The sequence below is a fragment of the Crassostrea angulata genome, unplaced genomic scaffold (assembly GCF_025612915.1).
Source record: "Crassostrea angulata isolate pt1a10 unplaced genomic scaffold, ASM2561291v2 HiC_scaffold_167, whole genome shotgun sequence".
NCBI classification, from domain to species: domain Eukaryota; kingdom Metazoa; phylum Mollusca; class Bivalvia; order Ostreida; family Ostreidae; genus Magallana; species Magallana angulata.
The window spans coordinates 590271-616960 of record NW_026441720.1 but is presented as its reverse complement, the minus strand read 5'-3'; the positions used below and the strand labels follow the sequence as shown (position 1 = coordinate 616960).

Here is a 26690-nt window from a genome sequence, read left to right as displayed (position 1 = left end):
CCAGCGAGAAATGGTCCTCGGCGAGAACTGCTCGCACGCCAGTACTGCCAGTAGTCAGATTAAAAAAAGAGAATAAAAGATTACATTTAAAACATTAACAAAGACAATTTAAATACACATCATAACTGCTAAACAAGAAAAAATATGTGAACTGGTAGAATGGTACACATAGTTCTAACTTGTAACCTACATGTAGAAGTACATATACCGGGTACCCGTTGGTCTGCTAAACCTCTCTAATGATACAATGATCGGCATCATAAAGATATTAAGTCATGTTTTAACTCTGAAGTCTGAAGTATACAATTTTATTTACTTGAAGCTATGTCTACAGGGTATTCATGACTACATATGGAGTCTTCTGCACAAGAATATATGATATGTTTCTAATTAGACCCTGCTTTGAATTTTGAGTTGAAAATTCACAATCTGTTATTTTTTTAAATACATAAATTCAGTTACCCTTTCCAGTCCCCCATGAACCTCGAGCGAGTCTAAACATCCATGAAACATGTAAAAATTACACGTTAGTAAACAAACACCCACACCATAACAAAAACATCTAACAGTGTGCACGTACTTACATGTACATCTATACATACTAAATTTTAACCAGTTAACAAGAAACTTTAAAAGGAGTAAAAGCCTCACCTTCTTCAGTAACATCCACATAAATCACTCACTTTAATGTCCATCTTTTGTCCTTTATTACTCGTAGCTTATCAACGGCTGATCGTCGACAGAAGTGTGGCTGTCAGAATTTCCTCGCAAACGATTCACACGAGAAAAATATCCTCCTTAAACAAATATGTAGTATTGTTCCCTGTGCATGTTCATATGTTTCACAGTCAATTGAAAATGCATGTGTACACCGAAAGAATACACAACTTCTCTTCTGCATTACGGCTCTCTCTTTTCTACAATGCCGTTCGTTACTGTTTACATTCGGCGCGCGCGCAGGGGTTACAAGCAGGGGCGCCCCGACAAATAGTTGCACATAGAACGTTTAAATAATGTGTGTTCATTGAATTCATAAATGATATAGATGAAAAAAAATGAAATTGAATCACAACAATTTATCTAAGACGCAACACAACGTAATGCAGTAAATGTCTGGGCCTTAATCATGTTAATGTGGCATTTGTTCGCTTGTGTGTTTATGTAGACATACATGTATTAACTCGTTCATGTACGATTCTCACATATTTGTTTTATGAAATTTGAAAAAAAATATAGCACAGAACTTGTTTAATTTGATACCAAATGACATTATTTAATATATTAACAATAACTGAATTAATTTTTTTTCATAAAATGATAACGATTTTTGCTATCAGAAAAATACGTGTATGAGCTGTTGACCCCTAATTATAGGGGCCAGCCCTTTTTTCTTAATTTTAAATGAAAGCTCTCGTTATTCTAAACAACTTTTGTTCTATATGTATAAACAAAATATTTTTAGTTCAAAGGTTATAATACAAAAAGCAACAAAATTTCAGCCCCGAGAAAATCTTAAACTTTGGCGACAAATAGCTCAAAAACTAACAAAGAAATTACCAAAATTTTCATGCCAGCAAAACTATAAAATGTTACCGACAATTTCGCCAAATTTCATGAATCTATCATCTGTAGTTCCCGAGATCAACTCTGGACAAAAGACCCCCCAATTTTCAATTAAAGGGCAATAACTCATAACCGGAAGTGAATTTAAAAAATTTGAAAAAAACGTCTAGAGATATTAATATCATCTACATACCCTGAAAGTTTCATAGCAATCAGACAAAAAATGTTCGAGAAATCTCGTGCACAAAATTTGCGGGGAAAAAAAAAAACTAGAGCAAAGCTCGTTGCAAAGCAACGAGTGGCTTTTCCGCTAATGTCGAAAGCAACGCTAGAAGTACGTCTAAGAAGCAATCTGATTAAAATAAGATCTTTGATCCGCTCTGACAAATTCGATGTCGCTACACAAAGATCTGAAGACATCCCGTACAGGGTCACGTCAGAATGAACTTTGTATTAACCAATGAAATCTACGCTGGCAAAGTCGTTAGAGGCTACGCCAATTTGATAAGTCTCGAGGGTCTCCGAACGATAAAGCTTAAAATTTACTTCCGAAAGAAAAAAATGGCGGCGCCCACGAATAAACAAGACATTGGCAGTACCCCTAAAAAAGTGTACCCGCTAGGGAATTCCTGTCTTGTATGCGGCTTTTCATTTATACAGAAGTTAGTTGATAGTGATGGCAACACCACTATCAAAAAGTATTTAGACAAGAAGCTTCGCCTTTCCGTAGAACGACTGAAAATCGTGAAGGATGTGTGTAACATTACAAACGACGTCATATTCACTAGTGATACCGGTGTGTGCCAAAAGTGCTTCAGAAACATTGAAAAGGTCCTTAAAATTGAGAAGGAAGCAGCGACGCTCCGAGACTCTTTTAAGGCGTCTGTCCAAGTTACGATGCAAAGGTTTGTCAATCCACTGTATAACATTTAGCTGATCATGGATATCATTCTGTCCCTTTTAAAACGGCAATTTAGTAGAATTATTTTGATTTTAACACTGTTATGTTTAAAAAAAAAATCGCCAGATTCAGTCAGATTACAACGATAATCTCTCATGAAAATATGTTCCTTTTGTAAAAGATAACTGACAAGCAATAATGTAATGTTGAACAGGGTTTAATTGTGTAATAATAGCCCATTGTAATTAATGTTTGTTAACATCATAATTAATCCACCTAATTATTACATGATTGTCTTTATTGGCTATTATTTTAAGAAATTAGTTTGTAAAGCAGGGTGTTTAAAATAAAGGGGCTTAACTAATATCCTATGTACATGTAGTTATGGTCATCCTGATCCACATGTAATGATTTGATATAATTATTTATACATGTATAATGTTTGTTAACTTTCAATTAATTAGTAAAATATAAAACCACCTAAAGCTTCACAACATCAATTGTTGTAGGTTAAGTGTCTGCGTGCCTTCCCCATCTAAATTTTTTATGGAAAAGAGAGAGATGAGGAGTCCATTGAAGGAAAATGTTCAGGTAAAGAGGGTCCGAACCAATCAAACAGATGATCTGCTCTTAGTGCCCATCAGACGGGTAACACCTGTCAAGCTTGTTCCAATTCAGCCTGCTCCTCAGATGGTGGATACAAGCTCCAGCTCTGTAATTACAAGCAAAGCACGTCGTTCTCTCGGGGGTGACTTTAGCAAAAAGGTACACATTTGTCATTTAGTAAAGAATGTGTGATATTGTTTTAGTTTATTTTTGGATATGGGTCCAAAAAAATCAACTTTTTAAGTCCAGTTTTTGCATTTTGTCTGATGTCTTTTTCTGTTTTAAACCAGATCAAATTTCAAATGAAATCCAGATCAAATGTCAGTATTAAAGTTTATAAGAATGTCCTATCAATAATTTTAAAAAATCTAGAATATGTTATTTTTATGTAACTAAAACATGATCAATTTGGGATAATCATCATTGCATAGGTTTATTTCTACTGCCTTCCAATGTGAATGTGTTTTTTAATTTGAAGACCAAATCATGTGTCAGAATTTTAATGAATTGAGTATTTGTCATAAATTTTAGGAGAATAAAGCTGATAAACATGACACTGTTTATAAAAATGGAGAAGTTGAGGTATAGTGTTCATGATGAAGTTTAGGTTTAGATATTTACTAAACTTATATGTTGGTCAATTTTTTTTCTGATGAAAATTTATTGTCAGTTGATTATACTGACAAGTTCAACTCTGAATTCAGTGGCGTCGGAAGCAAATTGAAGGGGGGGGGGGGCTTTATAGACTCATCAGATATCTTGAAAAGCAAACAAAAAGGATTATGGTTATGGTTATGCCTACTTTTGCAACCCCCCCCCCCCCGGTTCCGACGCCAATGTAATTAATATTTGTTATATATGAACATGAATGTGATATATCATGTTTTCCATTCTGCATGTTTCGTAGGCACAGCTATGCCTTATTTTGTCATTATTTTCAGTACGGATCAATGATCATCTTCTAATTTGAATGAAAACTTGAAAACAATATAGTAGATCATACTCATAGATTACTGCTAGTATATATTGAAATTTTTGCAATATATACAAAATAGATCAAAGAAGTGATCAGTAATCCCATTCATATTGTTAAAAGTTTGACTGCTTTCCTTTTTGTTTGTTTGTTTATTTGTTTGTTTGTCTATATTACTTAATGTACTTATGTATGTCATAAGTTTGTTCTTAATTTTGTTCTTTATTTTGTTGACAGATATCAACACTCTAGAATATGCCTCAAGATGTTCTTTAATTTGTCAAATATTGACAAATATTTGCATAACTATGAAGGAAAGGATTTCTATTCATAACTGCTGTACATGTAAGACTCGTATAAATAAATGAAATACTTAATAATTATAATGAAGCTAAGCACGACTTGTAAATGGAAAATTTATCATTATCATTATATGCAATATTTTTATTTAGCCCTATAATGCCTTACCTATCTTACATGTATGGATATATTTACATTGAAAATAATGCATGACTTCTATAAAATTATAAAAAGTTGAACAGTAAATATACCATGGCAGTGTAAAAAAGTAATAATCAACTGTACATGAAAATGCACCATAAACACAAATTGCACTTTATGCATATACATTGTGAAATCAGGTGTAGTGAGTGTGAATTGAATTTATGTGTACCTATTGAATGATTACTGAGAATACTGAAAAACTGTCTTTTTGCTAGTCATGTTAAGCTTATATCAAATTATTCAAAGTACATTTTAAATATTAGCCCTTCAATGTGATTATCATGCAAATCAGCTAATTTTTTAATATACTTACTCTTATTAAAGGTATATGTGCATTACCAAAGTGGAAAGAAAACAGCCCTGATTACTTCGGAAGTTCACAGAAGCATTTGCCGAACAATAGTGGGAGGAAACAATGTTGAAAGGACCATTGTTAACAACCTTTGCTCATCTCACCCTGAGGAGGTTACAAATGGGGCAGCGAAAATGATCAAGAAAGAGGCACTTGCTCTTTGTAAGAGGGGGTCGGGGTCCATTCTCCAGAGTAAGGACTTTAAAGATTTTTTTGAATTTAAGTGGCAGCAAATGAAGGAGGAACTCCAAAGAAGATGCCCTACAATTCTTTCTTTACTATCAGCTGTAGTAAGTGACCAGGAGCTCTCCAGTGATAGCAAATCAGTCATCCATGTTATGGTATCTGCTGCCATTGCATTGCATGGGAGAAACCAGGAAATGTCCCTTTTCCAGTACATGATTGCCTTTGTGTTAACTCATGGTGGATGTATTCAAAGGGTATGATTATTAACAATGTTATATATTGCCTATGTACATAATTCAGTAGCAAAACAAATACAGGTACAAGCAATTAATTTTTGCTTGCAAGAGTCAAAGGCTAAAAAAAAACCTTTCCTATATTGCTTATTACCTTATGTTAACTTCTCAACCAACCAAACTTGGTACAACCTGCCTTTCAGGGGGATGGGGGGGGGGGCTCTACAATAGGGGACCAATGGTTAAAGTCTTGTGAAATACGGTATGGAATTATTTTGATGCATGTTTGTATTGTTTTGTAGGATATTGAACGACTGTCAAATATTGGATTATGTGTACATCCGAAGACCATTCATAGAAAATTAGAAACTTGGAAGGAACTAGTAGATTTGAAAGTGAAAGAAATGAGGGATTCCTGGGCTGATAGTGGAAATGTGAAATATCAATTAGTCGGGGACAATTGGGACAAGAACATTTTGCCATCTTACAGGACTTCAGAACGAGGAACACTGTCACTGCATCTCTTCAACGTCATTGCGGTTCAAGATAGAGTTCCACCCTTATCGGATCTCCACAGAATAGAGGAAAGAGATGCCAAACAAATCTGTGAATTTATACCGTCTGTTGCTGAGCAAAAACAATTGAAGAGAGAATTAGTGTTCATATTTGCAACTTCCATTATTGAGCACAATCCTCAACTTCAAAGGGTGTACAGCTCTATTTATCCAAAGCATTTGGATCACCCTTACAGTCATTTCTCTGGGCTAAAAACATTCCAAGTAATTATTACACATTTATTATATACTATTGTCAATAAACGTGACTGTTAGATTCAATAAGATATCTAGCATTTCAATTACGGTAATAATGAACAATGACTGGTTAAAGAATAGTTTCTAAATTATATTTTCAGTACCCTCTTGGACTGTTTGATTGTAATGAAAACAAGACCCAAGAACTCATTGCTCTTTTGAAGAAACTTTCCAATGACTTCATACCATACAAGAATGGAAACATTGTTGAGCCTGTGTTTTTTTGAAGGTAAATATTATTTTGTCTTTAGGCTATACTTGTAATTTTATAACATAAGAAATGTGTAATATTTGTAGATGTTAATTTAATTATCCAAATTCCAAAATAATGATTTTTTTGCCAGAATAGTATTTAAAGTTTTGATATTCAATTTAAGGTAAGTGCTGATTGTAGAAAACATTGATATTTTAGGGGACAGATTAACAGACGAGAGAGTTCAATCAGCTCAAAAAGCTATGAAGAATGCAGTAACAGCAAGAGAAAAATTAGAAGGGTTTATTTCCAAAATAGAAGATTTTCATAGGCTGATGAATTTCTTAGAGGTACCTATCTAAAAAAAATTTAATAATTCTTAATGTTTTGTTTGTCTTTGTTTCAAGATAAATTGTGAGACTTATTTGTCGAATGAAAAAGATTCAAAAAGTTATTATAGAGCATTTCTCTTTCTTAACATCTTTTGAGTTTTCTCTTTATCCCTTATGGTATATGTATCAAGTTGACTAGTTTTATATTATTATTTAATCATGATTATGTTATAGGCAATAGCCAAGCTGACTTTCAGCACAGAGAGTGGACAAGATCCTGGGACTCTTTATTTCTACAGAAATCTGTTGAACCATAGAGGTGTGAAAGGTGAAGTGAAGAATGCATATCGCCCTTACAAGCTCCTTTTCTACACTGTATTTGATGCCATTTGTCAGTTGCTTCTCCTTCATCATTTCCACCTGACAGAAGCTGATTCGAACATCCCATTTCCAGAGGGATTCCATGAACTATCAAAGAAGGATAAAGTGGAATGGTTGAACTTGGTGGCAAGTGAAATCTTACAGACATGGTTTTTTGAAAATGAAGAAGACATTTGTAAAGAATTGAGGGAAGTGTTAGATGATCCACAACACTCGGAGAACTACTGGTTGTCTGGTGCACTTGAAAATGAACGTTTGAAATGTCACTTTTGCGAAGCAACATATGCCTGCGTGGGTTCTCTTCAAGCACATGAGCAAAACAAGCATGATGTTCAAATTCCTCCAAAGAAGCCCAAAACCAAAAAGAAGAGCAGAGATGAGCTTCAAGATTATGTTGTCATGTTATTTAAACTTTTAATTATTCACAAAAACTTGGACACAGCAGTCGACATGGGGGATGGGGAGCGGTCAGTTAGGTCAGCTAAATACGAATTGCCTCTTTACAACAAGACAAACAAAGTGAAATACCTAATAGGCTCTATTCATCTGACAGCCTTAACTTCATGTACTGGGATACTTCCTGAAGATCTTAGGCAAAGACTTGTTGCAAACAGATTCGTCAATCTTCAAGGTGGACAAAATAACAACATAGCACTCGATGAATACCTTGAAATGGTTAACCGTGACAGTAAAGTGGCATGCACTGGAAATCAGACAAAGGAGAGCATCATTCTTCATTCCAAGGAATATCCGCACTTGGTAAATTTTGTTAAACATTTCGATGAAATTGCAAGTGTACGTCAGAAGAAAGGTTTCCATCATCTACCTTCATATCAAAGTGATGTCCAAAAAGTTCTACAGGATCTAATGCAGAATGATATTCTCGTGTATGACCCTAACAGAACATTTCGCTGTCAAAAACTTATCATTGATAGGAATCCATATGTGAACTGTTTTACAAAACTTCCTATAATGATTCATCGACATAAACCAAATCTGCCATATTGTCGACTTAGGAATATGCAATATTAAATCTGGACTTTGTTTATGTTAGATTATACATGTACATGTACCAGCTTGGTACTTGCACACGTATGTTTATGTACATGTATGTTATAAAACTTTGTATGATGTTCTAAGAATCAGTTGTCAAGAACAACAAGCAAGTTTGTGTACATCCTGCCTTATGTGCATGGCATTTTTTTAAAATTTTGTAGTACATATGTGTATCAAAATATGTTAAATGATTACCAGTAAGTCCTAGGATTGCAGGATTTTGTGCATGGCAATTTTTTGAAAATTGTGTAGTACAGATGTTATTGTATCAAAATATGTTAGATGATTAAGTCCTAGGATTGCAGGATTTGTTGTTGTATTCTCAGTCCCTACTATTGTTGATGCTATTTTACCAAAACATGTCCAATGGAAAATTATTGAAGTAGTGAAAATGGTGGGTGAGCAGACAGGCAACTGAATTTAAAATATGCATATTCAAAACATCTGCATGCATTTTTGTAATTAAGATATATTTTGTAACAAATATTTTCAAGTCAACAAATTTATTCTGTATGTCACATAAGAATTTTTACAGCTATAGTTCGCATTCGTACAAAGAATGCCATATCTGCACTTATTATGGTACCTGTAATTTTATGTTGAACTATAAAAAAAGAACAAATGTTTGTATCGTACATTGAGTTGGATTTAATATTTCTAATGCTTCATAACATATCACAATAGCAACTGTTCTATCAGATTTCAAGGTTAAAGTTCAATTCTGAGGCAAATATACTTTCCCAACAGTCCTCTGTATTTTCTGAATTATCACTACAAGTACTGTCCGTGTCAGTTAGAACTTCATTCTCTAAAAGTCTCTCTAAAAGAAGTAGTTCACAATTGTCACATTTACAACCTTTTTGGCAAATATCACAACAAGTATGTACTCCTGTGTCTTTTTTTAGTTCTTTTAAATCCGAGTCCATCAAAAAATGCCTCATAATATTCAATCTTCTGCAGTCACTTGAACAAAGAATCTCTTTCATATCTTTATTTAAACGCCGCAGATGATAGGAATTAAACAGTATCATTGCTATTGACTGTTCACCATTTCTTCCTATTCTACCTATTTCTTGAACTAAATCTACAATATTGTCAGGCATTCCAAACAAAATAACAGAACAACAATTTGACACATCAATACCCATTCCCAATGCATTTGTACATATAACTAATCTTTTTTTACTACTGTTTGTTTTATCTCCCAAAAACTTAACTATTTCTTCCTTTTTGGATGGGGGAGTTTCTGAATGAAACATATCAATTAAGGAGCCAAATGTCTCCTCATCCAGCTCTTTAGAAAAATAAGAGTAAAGTTTTGACACATCATTAATACTGTAACAATACAACAGGGTTTTTGGAAAATCACCAGCCAATTGTTTCAAACCATCTACAAGCCATGACATTGCAATTTCCAGTTCATTTGAAACTTTACACACTGAAAGTTTAATGTTGGCTTTGTTTGGAGACTTGAAAATTTCCACAGTGTTTGGTCCAAAACACAACTGCTTCATTACTCGTTTCTTAATTTTTTGTGTGCAGGTTGCACTCAATGCCACAACATTGGCTTGTGGAAATAAAGAACGCAGTTCTCCAACAAAAGCAAACCACTTTCTGAAAGCTTGTTTATTTAGTCCACTTATGTCTTCACCCCTGAAAAATAAAGGACCACATGATCATGATGTTTTACTCTATAATTACTGTGGAATCATTTTTATACGTGGGGGTCAATGTTCATGGACAGCCAAAATTGTCCTGGTTCATGGGGACGTTATTTAGTTGGTAGTAATCGGGACAACTTTAATGAATATTAAACAATGCTTGTATATATGTTTGTGGGAATGTAAATTTGTGGGCTAGGATTACCCACGAAAGCCATCAACATTGGTCCTCCACGAACAACAATGATTCCACAGTATTATAGTCTAAACTTAAAATACTGGTTCAGTGTTTTAGCTATAATATTTCAGTAGATTGGAAAAAAAACTTATTTTGATTAACTCTGCCAATTGAGAAATATGCCTATGTGTGACATTTATTTCAGCAGATTGAAAAGAAACTGTTGCTTACAGCAGTTACCAATTCTCAACAAAACATTACAAATATAAACATTCTAACGACAGCATCAATTTTAATCTCTGTAAACCATTATTCAGAGAATGTTATGGAAGCCTGGAATATAATTACCATGTTGCAATGGTGTGGAACTCGTCTATAACGATGGAACAAACTTTCAACTTTGTTATGCCCTCTCTCCACCCAGCATCATTTATAACTCGTTCTGGGGATGCATATATGATATCTATTTCCCCATTCAGGATACGGGCATCGCTTTCTACACTTGATCCTGTAAACAATGTACATGTAATTAATCTTCAGTTGACTTCAATTTCAAGTATGGCGAGGGGAAGTCCAGGAGAGGGTGTTATTATTTGAACAGTTCAGACACGTTTACTCATTAATATTGTTACATTGTAATAGTAGTGGGTCATTGAAATAATTCAGAAAAATACCATACCTATGTATGCTGCCGAAACACTTTTTATTGTTGTTAACTTCGCCACCTGGTCCTGCATCAATGCAACTAAAGGACAGCACACTAACATGACACTTTGGTTAAAATCTGCTCTTATCTCGCGAATAACCGGCAAGAATACGTGAAAAGGAAGCGATTTTCCAAATCCTGTTGGCAATATAACTAAACAGTCTTTCCTTTCGACTAATATATCCAATATTTGTCTCTGTTCCGGCTTTAAAGAGTCAATACTAAAACTTGACAACGATTTCTTCAATGCTTCATCTGTGTCCGCCATTTTTAAAGCTATACCGAACATGAAATGAAAAGCGTACAGTGATTGGTTAATATGAAAGAGTTTCATTGGCTGACCCTGGGTCATGAAAGTTCATTCTGACGTGACCCTGTACGGGATGTCTTCAGATCTTTGTGTAGCGACATCGAATTTGTCAGAGCGGATCAAAGATCTTATTTTAATCAGATTGGTCTAAGAAGCAGAGTTCTTAATCTATTAACAAAGAAACCTAAGTACAAAAAGATAAAAAAAAACCGAATGATTTTTGGTACAACTTAACATAATCCGAATGGTTTTAAGCACGACTTAACCAAAAACCCTTACCCATTTCAAGAACGACTTAACAAAAAAAACCAATGTGTTTAAGTACGACTTAACAAATTTGACTTCATTTTAGGTACAAGTTAACTTTACCTTGAACTAACATCTTTTTTCTTAACCCAGAATGCAAAATTAAAATTTACGTAAAAAATCAATTTTGTTTAAAACATAATTCTGAGCAACTTTTCCTCTTCACTGCTTTTCAAAGGGTTGACCTTTCGTACTGTGTGCTCGTTGCGTCATTAATTGTCAGAAACTTATCGATGTAAAGTTTACTTTACTGTACCTCTGTGAATATTTTCTATGTAAAATTACTATGAACCAGACAACATTGAAATGGTGAACGTTTCAAAGGGCCCCGCTTATGTTATTTCAGAGAATTTTGCTTTGACCTTGACCTTTAACTTGAAATTTTTCCAGCTGGCATAGAACTTTTAATTCAATTTCATTCCCCCTAACATATATGCATTTTTGTTCAATCTGACCAAGATTAAGCATATTTGGAAAATAATCTACTGTCTAAAACTAATTTTAAAAAGATCTGCTATGACCTTCACATTGACAGACTTGGTTCAAGGTCACTGCACGCCATTAACCAATAAACTCTGTAAAGGTAAAATATTAGCCAAATAGGGGCTAAAAGAAGAGTATATCTATGCTCTTAAAATATGGATTTTTGTGTGTTCTGATATGACCTTGACTCTTCATCTACAAATATCATTCGAGGTCATTGCATATATTTTGATCAAAGGCATCATGTGGGTGAAGTATGAGGCTGAATGGAGCAAAGGGAGAGAAGATATACTCCGGTCAAGGATTTTTAAAAATATAATTCTGCTATGACCTTCACAGTTTCTTTTCACTGAAAATAGGTTCAAGGTCACTACACACCCTTTACTCAAAAGCTCTGCTTATGTGAAGTCTGAGCCAAATAGGGGTTAGTAGAAAGTATATATGCTCTCAAAAAAGGATTTTTGCATGATCCGATATGATCTTCACCCGTTACCTAGAAATTTCATGCAAGGTCACTGCACATCATTTAACCATCGAGACACTCTGCGAGTATTAGCCAGATTGGACCAAAGGGAAAAAAGATATGCCCCAGACAAGGATTTTATATATATAATTCTGCTATGACCTTAACCTTATACCTAAAAACATGGTTCAAGGTCACTGCACATCCTTCAACCAAAGGAACCCTGTGGATGAGGTATGAGCCAGATTGGGCCAAGGGGAGAGAAGCTATGCTCCAGTCAAGCAATCTCGGATGGACAGACGAACAAATTGATCACTAGAAGGCGCCCGCATAAACATGCCTTTTTATCTAATTTAAAATAGTATCCATGCTATCTGCCCTTGGTGAATAGTCATCAAAACCATTCATCAGCAGAATTTGATTTCCCTCCTTTTTAAGGTGGTATGGGACATCTGTCGATATTAATGTGGATTAAAGTACTATATAATTGAAACATTTTCACCAGTTTAGAATTTTCAAATTTTACAATATTTAACCAAAAAATAGCTTTTAAAAATATTTGAAAAGGTAAAAATTGTAAAAACCCCAGCGGGATTCGAACTCATGACTTACAGGTTCCTAGTAAACCCTCTAACCCTCTGCGTTAATGAGTTAGGTGACCATTTTTGAAAAGAAACTACATGTACTTATATAATTACACTTTATTTTATTGTTTATTTCGATAAACAATACGTCACAACATGGAAGTGTCCCATATCACCTTAAACTCGGAACACCTCTGACCTAATAAGATCGCCGCATTAAATACAAAGTTTGATTTAACTCTAATTTGTTTATCATCAAGAAATTCTGCATCGCTGACAAATAAAGTTTTCTTCTGTATAATGAAATACCAATTAACTGACTATTCGGACAATAGCAAGTTTATTGTAACTATTTCCCTTGGCTTTGCCTCATTAAATAGTTGCTGTCTTGGGGGACAATAAACTTGCTATTGTCCTCATACCCAGTAAATACTAAATACTAAGGCATATAATATCCCATCCACCTACATTTCATGTTATATAACCTCCCGTTTGTAACCTTCAATTTCACTGTAAAGTCAACACATCTGTCATAGCCGCAAGTTTCACAATTTATTTCTGCTTCTCATGTACTTAAAATTAGGGGCCTTAATATTGCTTACCAATTCCAACAAGAGACATCCCTCTAACTATTGATAATCATTAAAATTCATTTCATGAATCTACGCAACAATGATAAACCTTCAAGTACAGTCACTCTCAATTTTACAAAAATATTGACGATACTTTATCCGAAACTGTTCCTTGTACCTTTAACTTAGTACACTAACATTTTTATGAAAAGACGGTTTGTCTTAGAATAAGAAAGCTAAAGCAATTCTGAGAAAAAGAATACTACATATTGCCAATTCCATTGAGGTTTCATAAAAATATGGCCATTTAAGTGAACCCACCATTTCCAATTTCCTTTAGTAAACACTGATTTACAGGGTTCTCCATAGTAAAACATCTTTACCTGACCTTTTAGAGGTCAACTGTTGTTCAACCACCTTTAAAAAGAAACCTTATACAATACAACATATGCCTACATGATATAATCATGATAAAAGCTTCACATCACTTAGAAATACCCTTACATGTATACCCCCCCCCCCCCCCAATCTTTTGATTTTCATAAAAAGTCATGGTTTGAAATGTTTTACCTAATTTTATGAAACGTGTGGCAATTTCCTTGAGTAATTTCTCACACATATTTGAAAACAATCATCAATGATTCTAAAATTTGATCTTTATTTGTTTATTGTATGATTTGTACCATTTTAATTAACAAATAGACAGCTGTCCTGCTTGTGATTTCTTGTTTTCATGAAAAAAGTAAGCTAACAATCATATTTAGTGAATATCTAATCTATTCTGATTTCTAGTCTCCTTCTAACCATGCTAAAACAGTAAGTTACAACCTACAAGTTAGACATCTGCCTTAAATTAGAATTAAATTCAAACACACCCAGGTAGCTGGAGACAGATCGAGTTGATTTCCATGAAAAATGTTCAAATTTGACATGTTTTTCTACTTTTTTTCTGCATATATACCTTAAAAAGGTAGAAATAGGTTGTTTCTTGTTCATTTCAAAAGTAATTATCATAGCAGATGTTATTTCAAAGTCAAATGTACATTTACATATCCTACATGTAATCTTAATGCAGACAATTAAATAAAGGGGAGGGGGGGGGGATTTTTCAATTATGTAAACACATCTAAATATCTTTATGAAATAAAAAATAAAGGAAACATGATTGCATACTTTTATTGAAAAACAAATTTTCACAGCAATTATGAATTTCTTTAAACAGCCTTAATTTTGTTTTCATAATTTCTTATCAAACACAAACCACAACATGGCATGATGCTTTCTTCAAGTTCCATTATTGTTCATGCATTATCGGATGTAATTTGAATTACCGGTAAATAGTCTGTAGAACACAAGGAATATGCATGTGGATAGAGGTGACAGGTTAATCTCAGGAGCTGTCCCACAAGAATCAACAGGTACCGGTAAAAGCCATGTGGTAACAAGAGGCTGTTTTGAGCTGAAATAAAAAAAATAAATAATTAGCTGTGTTTACATACATGTACTAGTAATAGCTGTGTTTACATTAACATATGCATAGTATTTCTGTAAAAAAATACACTGACCATGCAGTGTAATAAGTATGACATATCCCAATACATGATATAACATTTAGGCAGTACAAGATCAAAAAATTGCATATCAAGTCATAATATAATATCAAAAAATTTTCATAGGTATAAACACTTATCAAATTGAGAGAGAGAGAGAGTTTGAGAGAGAGAGAGTTTATTACGGTACCGTACTTGTAGTGCAACAGTCAATATTTCAATTCGTAAATTACAAATGAATATTACCCACCGAACAGCGTCAAAGTACATGTACTGGTATTAGCTTCTGGTATACCATTTTTTATCAATTCTACTGTGTTTTGTTTTTTTTTGGCAAATAAATTTAGCGAGGGTTTTTGTTTATTTTCTTATAAATTACATGTTTTAAAAACAATACTATGTGTAATAAGCATAAAACATGTATGAGTAAACTTAATGAAGAATTTTTAATAGATTATTTTTCACAGAATGTGGTACATTACATGTATGTCAATCTTTATAAAACTAGCGTATATTTCGTGCGCCATAAATTGCAAGTTTTTTGTAAATATCATTTACTTGCATGATAGGTATATATGGTCTAACCAAAATTTTCTTCATAAAGCTACAGCTGTATGTACCACATATATGTTTTGTCACAAGTATACATTTAAAAAAAAATACCCAAATTCCAACAGTTGAAATAAACTCAACTCATTCTCTGATAAGTTCATTGTGTTTTGTGCGTGCATATCTTATTTGTCTGCTGCAACAGCAGCCAATCAGCGGTAAGCTGAATCCACAAAAAGAAAGTTTGTGTTTTAAGAGCGGGTAAATTGTTTATGCGACACTGTCAAGAAAACCACACCAAATAATAACAAGAAACATAAATATTCACTTAAATGTATTGTGTTGTAAAGTAAAGGTTTTTAACACTTATTGCATCTTGCAAAACATGTGATGACCCTTAATCATCTGTCATATATCTGATATACATGTATATGTAAAAGATGGGAGAAATAACGATAGAACAAACTGGGATTCGAACCTGGCCCTCTGAATCTCTAGTCAAGTGCTCTACCAACTGAGCTACATGTATCTGGCACCGGTATTCAAACCAGTCTGACCGTCACATTCCTCCCCCCTTAAATGATCTTCACCCTCGAAGATCACCCCTGGCAGGATCGAGTTAACCTGTTAGTTCCAGGGGTTGGTCACAACACCAATATTGTAACAGGATGGTAGAAATAATGAAGGACCAAACCGGGATTTGAACCTGGGCCCCCTGAATCTCTAGTCAGGTGCTCTACCAACTGAGCTATCTGGCACTGGTATTCAAACCGGTCTGATCGTCACATATATAAAGAATTATTTTAAACAATGTTGTTCAATAAAAAATAACACTCGCAACCTTCAGTTTTTGTCTGTAATTAATCAATATTGGTGTGCGATCAGTTCTCGCCGAGTACCATTTCTCACCAGTGCATTGTTACATCATTTTATCAACACATAAAATTACATACGAAAATATGATGTAACAGTGCACCAGCGAGAAATGGTCCTCGGCGAGAACTGCTCGCACGCCAGTACTGCCAGTAGTCAGATTAAAAAAAGAGAATAAAAAATTACATTTAAAACATTAACAAAGACAATTTAAGTACACATCATAACTGCTAAACAAGAAAAATTATGTGAACTGGTAGAATGGTACGCATAGTTCTAACTTGTAACCTACATGTAGAAGTACATGTACCGGGTACCCGTTGGTCTGCTAAACCTCTCTAATGAGACAATGATCGGCATCATAAAGATATTAAAGTCATGTTTTAACTCTGAAGTCTGAAGTATACAATTTTATTTACTTGAAGTTATGTCTACAGGGTATTCATGACTACATTTGGAGTCTTCTGCACAAGAATATATGATATGTTTCTAATTAGACCCTGCTTTGAATTTTGAGTTGAAAATTCACAATCTGTTATTTTTTTAAATAGATAAATTCAGTTACCCTTTCCAGTCCCCCATGAACCTCGAGCGAGTCTAAACATCCATGAAACATGTAAAAATTACACGTTAGTAAACAAACACCCACATCATAACAAAAACATCTAACAGTGTGCACGTACTTACATGTACATCTATACTATATATATACTAAATTTTAACCAGTTAACAAGAAACTTTAAAAGGAGTAAAAGCCTCACCTTCTTCAGTAACATCCACATAAATCACACACTTTAATGTCCATCTTTTCTCCTTTATTACTCGTAGCTTATCAACGGCTGATCGTCGACAGAAGTGTGGCTGTCAGAATTTCCTCGTAAACGATTCACACGAGAAAAATATCCTCCTTAAACAAATATGTAGTATTGTTCCCTGTGCATGTTCATATGTTTCACAGTATATTGAAAATGCATGTATACACCGAAAGAATACACAACTTCTCTTCTGCATTACGGCTCTCTCTTTTCTACAATAACAATGCCGTTCGTTACTGTTTACATTCGGCGCGCGCGCGGGGGTTACATACAGGGGCGCCCCGACAAATAGTTGCACATAGAACGTTTAAATAATGTGTGTTCATTGAATTCATAATTGATATAGATGAAAAAAAAATGAAATTGAATCACAACAATTTATCTAAGACGCAACACAACGTAATGCAATAAATGCCTGGGCCTTAAAGTGGCATTTGTTCGCTTGTGTGTCTATTTAGACATATTAACTCGTTCATGTACGATTCTCACATATTTGTTTTATGAAATTTGAAAAAAAATATAGCACAGAACTTGTTTAATTTGATACCAAATGACATTATTTAATATATTAACAATAACTGAATTCATTTTTTTTCATTAAATGATAATGATTATTGCTATCAGAAAAATACGTGTATGAGCTGCTGACCCCTAATTATAGGGGCCAGCCCCTTTTTCTTAATTTTAAATGAAAGCTCTCGTTATTCTAAACAACTTTTGCTCTATATGTATTAACAAAATATTTTTAGTTTAAAGGTTATTATACAAAGAACAACAAAATTTCAGACCCCCCAAAACCTTATACTTTACCGGGAAACAGCTTAAAAACTAATAAACATTTTGCCAAACTTTTCATGCCAGCAAAACTATAAAATGTTACCAACAATTCTGCTAAATTTCATGCAACTATCTTTTGTAGTTCCCGAGATCAACTCTGGACAAAAGACCCCCCAATTTTCAATTAAAGGGCAATAACTCATAACCGGAAGTGAATTTTAAAAATTTGAAAAAAACGTCTCGAGATATTAACATTGTCTACATACCCTGAAAGTTTCATAACAATCAGACAACAAATGTACGAGAAATGGCCTACACAAAATTTGCGGATAAAAAAAAAAATAATAATAAGAAACAGTAGAATAACAGAAGGGTTTTCCGTTGAAAAACGGAAAACCCTAATAAGAAACAGTAGAATAACAGAAGGGTTTTCCGTTGAAAAACGGAAAACCCTAATAAGAAACAGTAGAATAACAGAAGGGTTTTCCGTTGAAAAACGGAAAACCCTAATAAGAAATTTGAAAATTTTTCAGAATAATAGTAAGGTCTTCCGTTGGAAACGGAAGACCTTAATAATAAATATTTTCGCAGATTCACATTCTGCATACGATTGGCTAACATTGTTTTTATTACCACACATCCTAGCCGATTGCCAAGAACATATCAGCGTAATTTCAACTATCACACAAAAAATAACGGGTCTAATTTATATACAACTTTTGTTTTAATTAAATATAAATTATATCATAAATACATTTGTTTATGTAAAACGTGTTGCATAAAACACAAATGATATTGCATAAAAGTTAATGTTTACGAAAGTATACACTCCGCGTACAATTTAATATATTCGAAATACAGGTAAATATGTTACTTTGTTCCTAAGAACTTCGATAGTTTAAATAAATGTTTCATTTTCAATGCTTACAGATTTGATTTACATGTAATATTGGTTAATTTTGATCTAAAACATTAAGAAATTAGTATCATAATAGAATGCTATATAGATTTAACAATTCTTGTTCGATAAATTTTCGTATACGGCGCAACTTGCAACTTTGAAATAAATTAACTTGCTTATGAAAAGGCACGAAACGATTAACACGATAGGATAAACGGGGAAACTGTTAAAATTGAATGATTAACCTGACAATATTAACGCACGATAGGATAGGATTAATGCACGATAGTACAGTATACACGTACGATAGGATAGGATTTACGCACGTTAGAAGAGTATACAAGCACGATACGATAGGATTGATACACGATACGATAGGATAGGATTGTGAAAAACAATCACCATATTTTTACAGCGGTAGTAAAATACCACTAGTAGATGTCCCTGAAAATTTCAGGCCCCAAATATGAATTCTAAATTTTGAATTGCGAACTGCGTTCTAGAATGCAGTTCACTATTCAATAGCATATAAGCCCAATTCTCAAAAACTAGAGATAACTGCATCACCATATTTTCACAGTGGTAGTGAAATACCACTAGTTGATGCCACTGAAAATTTCGGGCCCCAAATATGAATTCTAAATTTTGAATTGCAAAGTGCGTTCTAGAACGCAGTTCACTATTCGATTGCGAAAAGGCCAAAATTTCAAAAAGTAGAGAAGACCACCTTACCAAATTTTCATGGTGGCAGTGGTATACCACCAGTAGATGCCCCTGAAAATTTCGAGCCCCAAATATGAATTCTTAAGTTATTACAATGTAAAAGTCATTTTTTAGATTAAATTCTTTTTGACTAAATTGGAGTTTATGAAAAAGTTCATAGTTACCCAGATTTATGTTTAGCATCATAGTTTTTGGTGAAGCATTCTAATATGTCTTCTTAAAAAAGGTTACCTATTGAATACTAGGAAAACATAAAAATTGAAACAGCATTGTACAAAAGCCAAAAATTTTGTGCAGTTGTAATGCTTGTCCTAATAATTCTACCCGCACTTTCTAAAGAAAGTTCGGGTATATTGTTGTTACCTTGTTCCGTCCTCCATCTGTCTGTCCGTCCGTCCGTCCATCCGTCCGTCCGTCTGTCACATTTTACTTTCTCAAACTGCTCTTACATCTTATAAACCAGCAAACTGAACGCTTGGAGTTTGATTTGGGGTATCATGTTGTTTTGTAAAAAGGTTTCAAAAATCCTCTGTTAGTCCTGGGGGTCAAATAATTGGTAAAAAATGACGTTTTTTTCAAAAAAACCTTCTTCCTCGAACTCCTCCTACATTTTCAACAGTAGACAAATCATCTTTTGGAATATGTTTTAGGGTATCCTATAGATGCGCAATAAGGTTTCAGAATTTTCAATTAAGTCCTTGGGGTCATTTAATGGCTGAAAAAAAAGGTTTTTTACAAAAAAAAAACTGGTTTCAAAAACGTCTTTTTTTTGGCAGTAGCCAAATGATCTTCTAGAATATGATTGGGGGTGTCATATTGAGGCGTGATCAGGTTCCAGAATTTTTTTTTATCAAAGGGATTAGTGGGCAACAAAAAATGACGTTTTTATGCAAAAACAAATATGGCTACCAGAACTCCTCTTACAACTTTTGGAGTAGCTACATCATCTCTTGGGATATAATTGGGGCTGTCCTATAGATGTGCAATAAGGTTTTAAAAAAAATTAAATTTCATCCAGGGAGTCAAATAGTAGCAGAAAATTGACGTTTATCACTAAAAAAAAAAATTGAATCAAGAGCTCCTCTTATGATTTAACGGATAGACAATCATACCTTGGGATATGATAGGGACTGTTCTATAGATGTGCAGTAAGGTTTTAGAAATTTAAATTTCATCCAGGGAGTCAAAAAGTAGCAGAAAATTGACGTTTATCACTTCAAAAAAACATAGATCCTAGAACTCCTTTTATGATTTAATGGATAGACACATTATATCTTGGGGTATGATAGGAACTGTTCCATAGATGTGCATTACGGTTTTGAAAAATTGAATTTAACCCTGAGGCCCATTACCTACCGGTACATACATTTTGATGCCCTTTAAGGATCAAGAATATATATGGTTAAGGGGTGGGGATCTCAACCGTTTTCGAGATATTTGTGCACTTCCTGTTCAAGGGGGGTCATGACCACCCCCGGGGCCCATGACCTACATACCGTTTGATGTCCCTTGACACAAGGAACAAGAATATATATGGTTTAAGGGTGGGGATCTCAACTGTTTTGAAGATATTAAGGACTTGCTGTTTGAGGGGGTCAGGACTACCCACAGGGCCCATGACATACATAACATTGATGCGCCTTGACATCAGAAACATGAATATATCTGGTTTAGGGGTCATGATTATAACAGTTTCTGAGATATATGGTAATTTCAAATTCCTGGGGGGTGGGGATGACCCCAGGGGTCAGATCTTATAAACCCTGTAATGCCCAGTAACAGCCAATATATGATTATGAAAACCCTATATTATTATCTTTGTCTGTTTTCAAGTTACCATTTACAATAGAGTCTACAATTCTTCCTACAAGGTTCAATGTTAGACCCCACACCCTTTTGACACCCCCCTCTACACCGAAAAGTGGTTGTCTAACCAAAAATGAGAAAAATCAAACCAGGGTGCACGTCTACATATGCAGGCCTATCATATCCGAGAGTTTTGTACAATTCTGTTCAGCCATCTCTGAGAAACAAGTTCAGAGTGGGAAAGAAGAAAAAGAAGATGAAGAATAATAATGCATGTATTAAGAACCGTACAAAAACAATAAGTCTCCAAATTTCATTTGGGAGACTTAATAATAAAGATTAAATAGAGATATGATCATCAAACATCAATAATTTAAAGATGATTGACAATTTCTGATTCTAACGGGGTCAGGATGACCCCATTAGGGTCATGACTTACATGCCATAATGATCTGATGCGCCTGCATGACCTAAGGAGGAATAATATCTTTGGATTAAGGTGGGGATATCAATGGTTTTTATGATATTTAATAATTTCAGGAAGAGCACTTGGGATCATGACCTACACACCATCTTAAATGCCTTGAACAAAGAAACAATAATATAATATGTACATGATATATGATTCAATTTAAGATCACAGATATAGATCAATCATCTGTTTTGTAATACTTCATATGTATATCTACATGTACATGTATTAGTTTGTGTTTGTTCTATACTATTCATGTTCATGACTGTAGTATGGCTTAGTCTTATTTTAAATTACATTAAAAAATTGTCAAATATATGACTTGGAACCCCCACTCCCAAACAAACTCAAATATAAACTGTTCTCCCCCCCCCTCCCTTGTCGAATGATCTATTAAAATCAAAATATGATTTGGGTGTCTAAAAACTTTTATAAACTGGTAAAAAATTATATTTCACCTTGCATAATTGACAAATAATCTATTGAGATATGATCAGAGGTCATATTTCCACCTTGGGGTCAATAAGTAGTATTCATCGACAAGTTAAAATTATATATATATATTAATAACAATAAAATAAAATGATTCAAATTTATAAATGTGTATACTCCACATTCACCACCCCCCATCCCCCCACCCCCACCCCCACCCCAATCTAACCTGGTTATAAAGATTCAGTCTTCTTAATACATTTTAAATCATTTCTTGATTGCTTTTTCTCTCGTGATTCACATTAACATTTTGGAAATTGCTTAATTCAATTTTTAAGATTTATAAACAAAATGTTTTATGCATCATTGCCATGTGTATTCGCCTATTTGGGGCAATTGTAAAGTCTCCAAAACAAAGCAATGACATCATTAGGCTAGGAATTACCCACATGGATCAAACACTACTGTATAACATATGAATAAAATAAAATACATTATTATTTCTAGTTCTAGAATGTCAGGATGTCTCCAAGGGGGCATAATCTATATACAATTTTACGCGCAATGACGCAAAGAGCAAAATTAAATTATATGGTTTAGGGATGAGGATCTCAGATCTCAGAATTTAACAAAATATACAGTGTATCATATCATTTCCTATTTCATAAAGGCGGGGGGGGGGGGTTAAAGACAACACCTGGGGGTCATTAATGTACTTTACACCATTTGATGCATCATAATGACATTAGAAGATATTTTGTATTTTCCTGTTTCGTGGGGTCAGAACAGTCCCATAAGGTCATGACCTACATTGTATTTGATGCATTATAATACATTAAGAAAGAAATACTCCTTCCTTCCTATTATAACTCGTATAAAAATGATAAGTGTCTATACTAACTTACATGTAATACACAAATTTAATAAGAAATTGTTTATACAGGGTCAATATGGGGTTAACTCAATAGTGCAGTCTGACAAATGAAAAAAATAACTTTTGCAACTAAAATGACAGAAACTTTACAAATGCGATAGGATAGGTAACGATGATAAGCTTATTTAAATATTAAAAGATGATGATACAGTATGCTGTCAAAGGGAGATCACATTTAGAAAGTCAAAGTAGAACTAAATATGTATGCTGGCATCTCATTATATTGTGCTACTGCTACTACATGTATTATGCTTACCTAAATTGGTCAACATCATAATGATAATCCAATTAAAACACAATAATGAATTCCTTTAGCTGATCTTAACTAATCCTTTTCTGCATACGGAAAACACAAACATGTATGTATAGGTGTTGCTAAAACGCGAAAAGGAAAGCGGAACGGAATGGAAAATATCATCACGTTTATCGCTTAAAAAGGGTATAGACTGGCCAGAAACGATTTACTTTGTATCTTTTATTTATATCTAATGAATGATTATCAACATGTTGCTATCTTATTAATATTCATATGAATGTCTTTCAATTATAGCATTGTATTCATTCGGCTTTAGTTGAGTACGAAACGGAAAAATCAAATGTATATACGAATTCTGAAACATTAACATGATTAAACGAGCAAATTAGCTATAACGTTTTACGTATTTTTCTTATATGGTATTGCTGGCATGTCAGCGTAACGTACGCAGTTAATGAAAGCGTTTTATGCGTGTTTTAAGTATTTTTATATTTCAAACATGATGTACATGTATATACTTACATCAAAATTGAATTTTCGGTGTTCTAGACGATCTTTTATCATACAGACGATACAGTATCATTGAGATGGAAGAAAGAAAACCATGGGACTGACGACATTAAAAATTAAAATACAGTAAACATTAAAATACCCGGTAATTTGTGAAACTAGTAATTTGTGAAACTAATATTTTTAGCAATGCAATTTTGTTTACGTTTGCATTACTAAGCAGTTGTTTATTCCAGCAGCTATATACATATGATCCGAATAGAGAGCTCTAGGCATTGCCTGGATTGATTTTCCGATTATATATTTGGACTATAGTCTGTCGATCCCAAAATATTCCTGCAGCACATTTGGACGATTTATAATGGAAAATATTGACATCTTTTCTCCATTTGGAAGTCACGCAGAAGACCTTGCACAATTTTTCAACACTATCATCCGGGTCTGTTGAAATGCAAAACCCCGTAGACTTCTTTATTTTTAGCCGTGTATTTATACCAGCTGATAAGCTAGAGAGGACGTTTTAAAGAAAGAATAATGAGAATGTTTAATGCTTCTAAAAGAGAATCGCTTGAACCCTGAGGTATATATAAAAATACAGCAAAAAGTGAATCGAGGATATTTTTGGACAGAATATAGTGGTCAATGCATGTACTGTTAATTTTGAGGAAATAAATATTCTGGAATAAATAATCTAATATTGTTAATCTTTCAAAAAAAATTAAAAAGGTACATAAAGTATATCGTTTTAGCATGATTAACAAATCTATGAGGTAAATAACATTAGATAAGATTTCCCGTTTTCCCTCCGTTCCGCTTTCTGTTCCGTTTTCCGTTCCGCGTTTTAACAACACCCATGTATGTATACACGTGAACCCATCTAATCGAAGAGCTGGGTAAAACTAGTACCCGCTAATGAGACCTGCAGACCTGTGTTGTGTACGTTACTTCAGACAAAGATCAGTCATTTGTAACATGCATGTATTTTTATGACCTATTCTTCAAATCCACTTGCACTATTTTATTAGGTAAATAACAGCTTTAAGGTGGTGCAGGACACCTGCATATTGTGATGATGTATACTTCCTATTGAGATAAACAATAACGTATATTAAATATTGATTAAATATTTACCCCCCCCCCCCCCAAATAATGTTACCTAACATTGAAGCGCAATGGGTTAGAGCGTTTACATGTCTGTAAGAGCATTGGGGTCCAAGGTGTATTTTTGGTAATTTTACAATTGATATAAATGAATTTTCATGGGAAGGGGGGGGGTCTGGACGTCTTACTCCCACCTCTTCTCTTAATCTGTGCACACGATGATGTTCATGTAGGCACACAGAAGCAAATCTAAAACTGGCAACCGCCACGGGAGGGGGCATAAATTAATTTTTAATTTTGTTTGTAATAATTATATAGACCATTATGTGCTCTTAAATCCTAGTAAACCTTACATTACTATTACTGTTGAATATAACCTGAAGCACATTTGCAGCTTTGTTCTGCTGCTACCTTGATAAAGAAAAACTATGGCTTGTGTGAAGCGCATTTATTAAAAATGCCAGATTAAGTTATACTGAATATAAGAATGAAAATGTGAGACTGCATACATTTAGTAAATTATCAACAATGCAGCAGAAGGTGGGGCCCAAAAAATAACCCACACCTTTTACAAAAGGAAGTTATCCATAACAATTAAACAATAATAATAATAATATTTAGTAAGGAGGATAGAAGGGGTGGAGGTGGGCAAAACTTCCGATGCAAGCTAATTTGGAGCCAAAATTGAAATATTTAGGATCAGGCTAATAGCCTGAAAAGGCTCTTACCGGTATGAGTATAAAAACCCCAAAAGACCCTTTAAATACTCATACTGTACAAATATGACTAATTAAATGTAACATAGTAGAAAACTATATGATACCTAAACTTTAAGTATTTAGATCACATAAATTCCTTTATATACATGTACATAAATACACTTATACTTTCTTTGACATAAAATGTTAAGATTATTGATTAACTGAAAATTCACTGCAAACAGTTCTACCCCAAATTGCACATAAAGTGCTGCTCATGTCACGATGTGTATTATCATATAGGAAGGGATCTCAACCTTCAGTTATGAAAATTATAAATTTTAATTGTATTACCGGAGCTTGCATGTAGCCTTCATTTTTAATTAAACTGGTACAAAACAGTGTTATTTAGGGGCAAACACATGGTGCGGGTATTACTGTCTAATGACAGCATCTAGTTATTATTGTATACATAATAAAAATAATTCATCACGTTTAACTAATATTTGTGATACAAAAATGGAGACATCTGGCATACTTGTGAGCCTACGTAATTTCAAATTAAACAAGGAAGAAATGTAAATGTATTCCTGCAGTCAGAAACATAGAATGACTTACTTACCTTCTGTTAAAGAAAACATTAAAGTCGACCACAACAAAGAATGAAAGAGCATTTTTCTTCCAGTATTTAAAAGAACCATGGTCTGAGCATTTCTTGAACATTAAAATATCAAACTTCTTTTCAGAAAAGATTTAAATGGGTCACACACACCTATCAAAACCTACAAGGAAGTTCTTTCTTGTGGTTTTTAAATCACAACTTGATAACATCGCTGTTTATATCTACTTCACTTATTAATGACACATGCGCTGTAAAATGACCTTTCTTATTGGATAAATATGCATTATATAATTTGAAATGTATATTGAGCACATAC

The 26690-nt window shown here is 33.8% G+C and overlaps 2 protein-coding genes and 1 pseudogene across 3 annotated transcripts; 1 reads left to right on the top strand and 2 right to left on the bottom strand.

Annotated features, from left to right (window-relative positions):
• The window catches only part of LOC128169661 (hemicentin-2-like), a 143719-nt pseudogene extending 117266 nt beyond the window's left edge, over window positions 1-26453 (bottom strand).
• Window positions 1927-6654, top strand: LOC128169642 (uncharacterized). 2 transcript variants are annotated; one of them, XM_052835756.1, is made up of 5 exons: window positions 1927-2468; window positions 2974-3229; window positions 4872-5339; window positions 5621-6097; window positions 6543-6654. In XM_052835756.1, the coding sequence occupies exons 1-5, from the start codon at window positions 2005-2007 to the stop codon at window positions 6552-6554; spliced, it is 1677 nt and encodes a 558-aa protein (XP_052691716.1). In that variant the 5' UTR covers window positions 1927-2004; the 3' UTR covers window positions 6555-6654. The 2 variants fall into 2 exon arrangements, with proteins under 2 accessions (XP_052691716.1, XP_052691715.1); XM_052835755.1 differs by lacking the exon at window positions 6543-6654 and having other exon boundaries at window positions 5621-6182.
• Window positions 8788-11076, bottom strand: LOC128169643 (bifunctional 3'-5' exonuclease/ATP-dependent helicase WRN-like). The gene is made up of 3 exons (XM_052835757.1): window positions 10611-11076; window positions 10280-10439; window positions 8788-9745 (listed from the first exon to the last, which is right to left on the bottom strand). The coding sequence occupies exons 1-3, from the start codon at window positions 10987-10989 to the stop codon at window positions 8788-8790; spliced, it is 1497 nt and encodes a 498-aa protein (XP_052691717.1). The 5' UTR covers window positions 10990-11076.
• Window positions 26454-26690: the final 237 nt, after the last annotated feature.

Bases quoted from the DNA above. Each gene is read 5' to 3' on its own strand.
- LOC128169642 (XM_052835755.1), top strand. From the start codon at position 2,005: ATGAACTTTGTATTAACCAATGAAATCTACGCTGGCAAAGTCGTTAGA. The intron at 2,469-2,973 runs GTTTGTCAATCC...CAATTGTTGTAG, and splicing joins GTCCAAGTTACGATGCAAAG to GTTAAGTGTCTGCGTGCCTT. The intron at 5,340-5,620 runs GTATGATTATTA...ATTGTTTTGTAG, and splicing joins ATGGTGGATGTATTCAAAGG to GATATTGAACGACTGTCAAA.
- LOC128169643 (XM_052835757.1), bottom strand. From the start codon at position 10,989: ATGACCCAGGGTCAGCCAATGAAACTCTTTCATATTAACCAATCACTG. The intron at 10,440-10,610 runs GTATGGTATTTT...CATTGTTTACAG, and splicing joins TGTTTCGGCAGCATACATAG to GATCAAGTGTAGAAAGCGAT. The intron at 9,746-10,279 runs GTAATTATATTC...TTTATTTTTCAG, and splicing joins TTCCACACCATTGCAACATG to GGGTGAAGACATAAGTGGAC.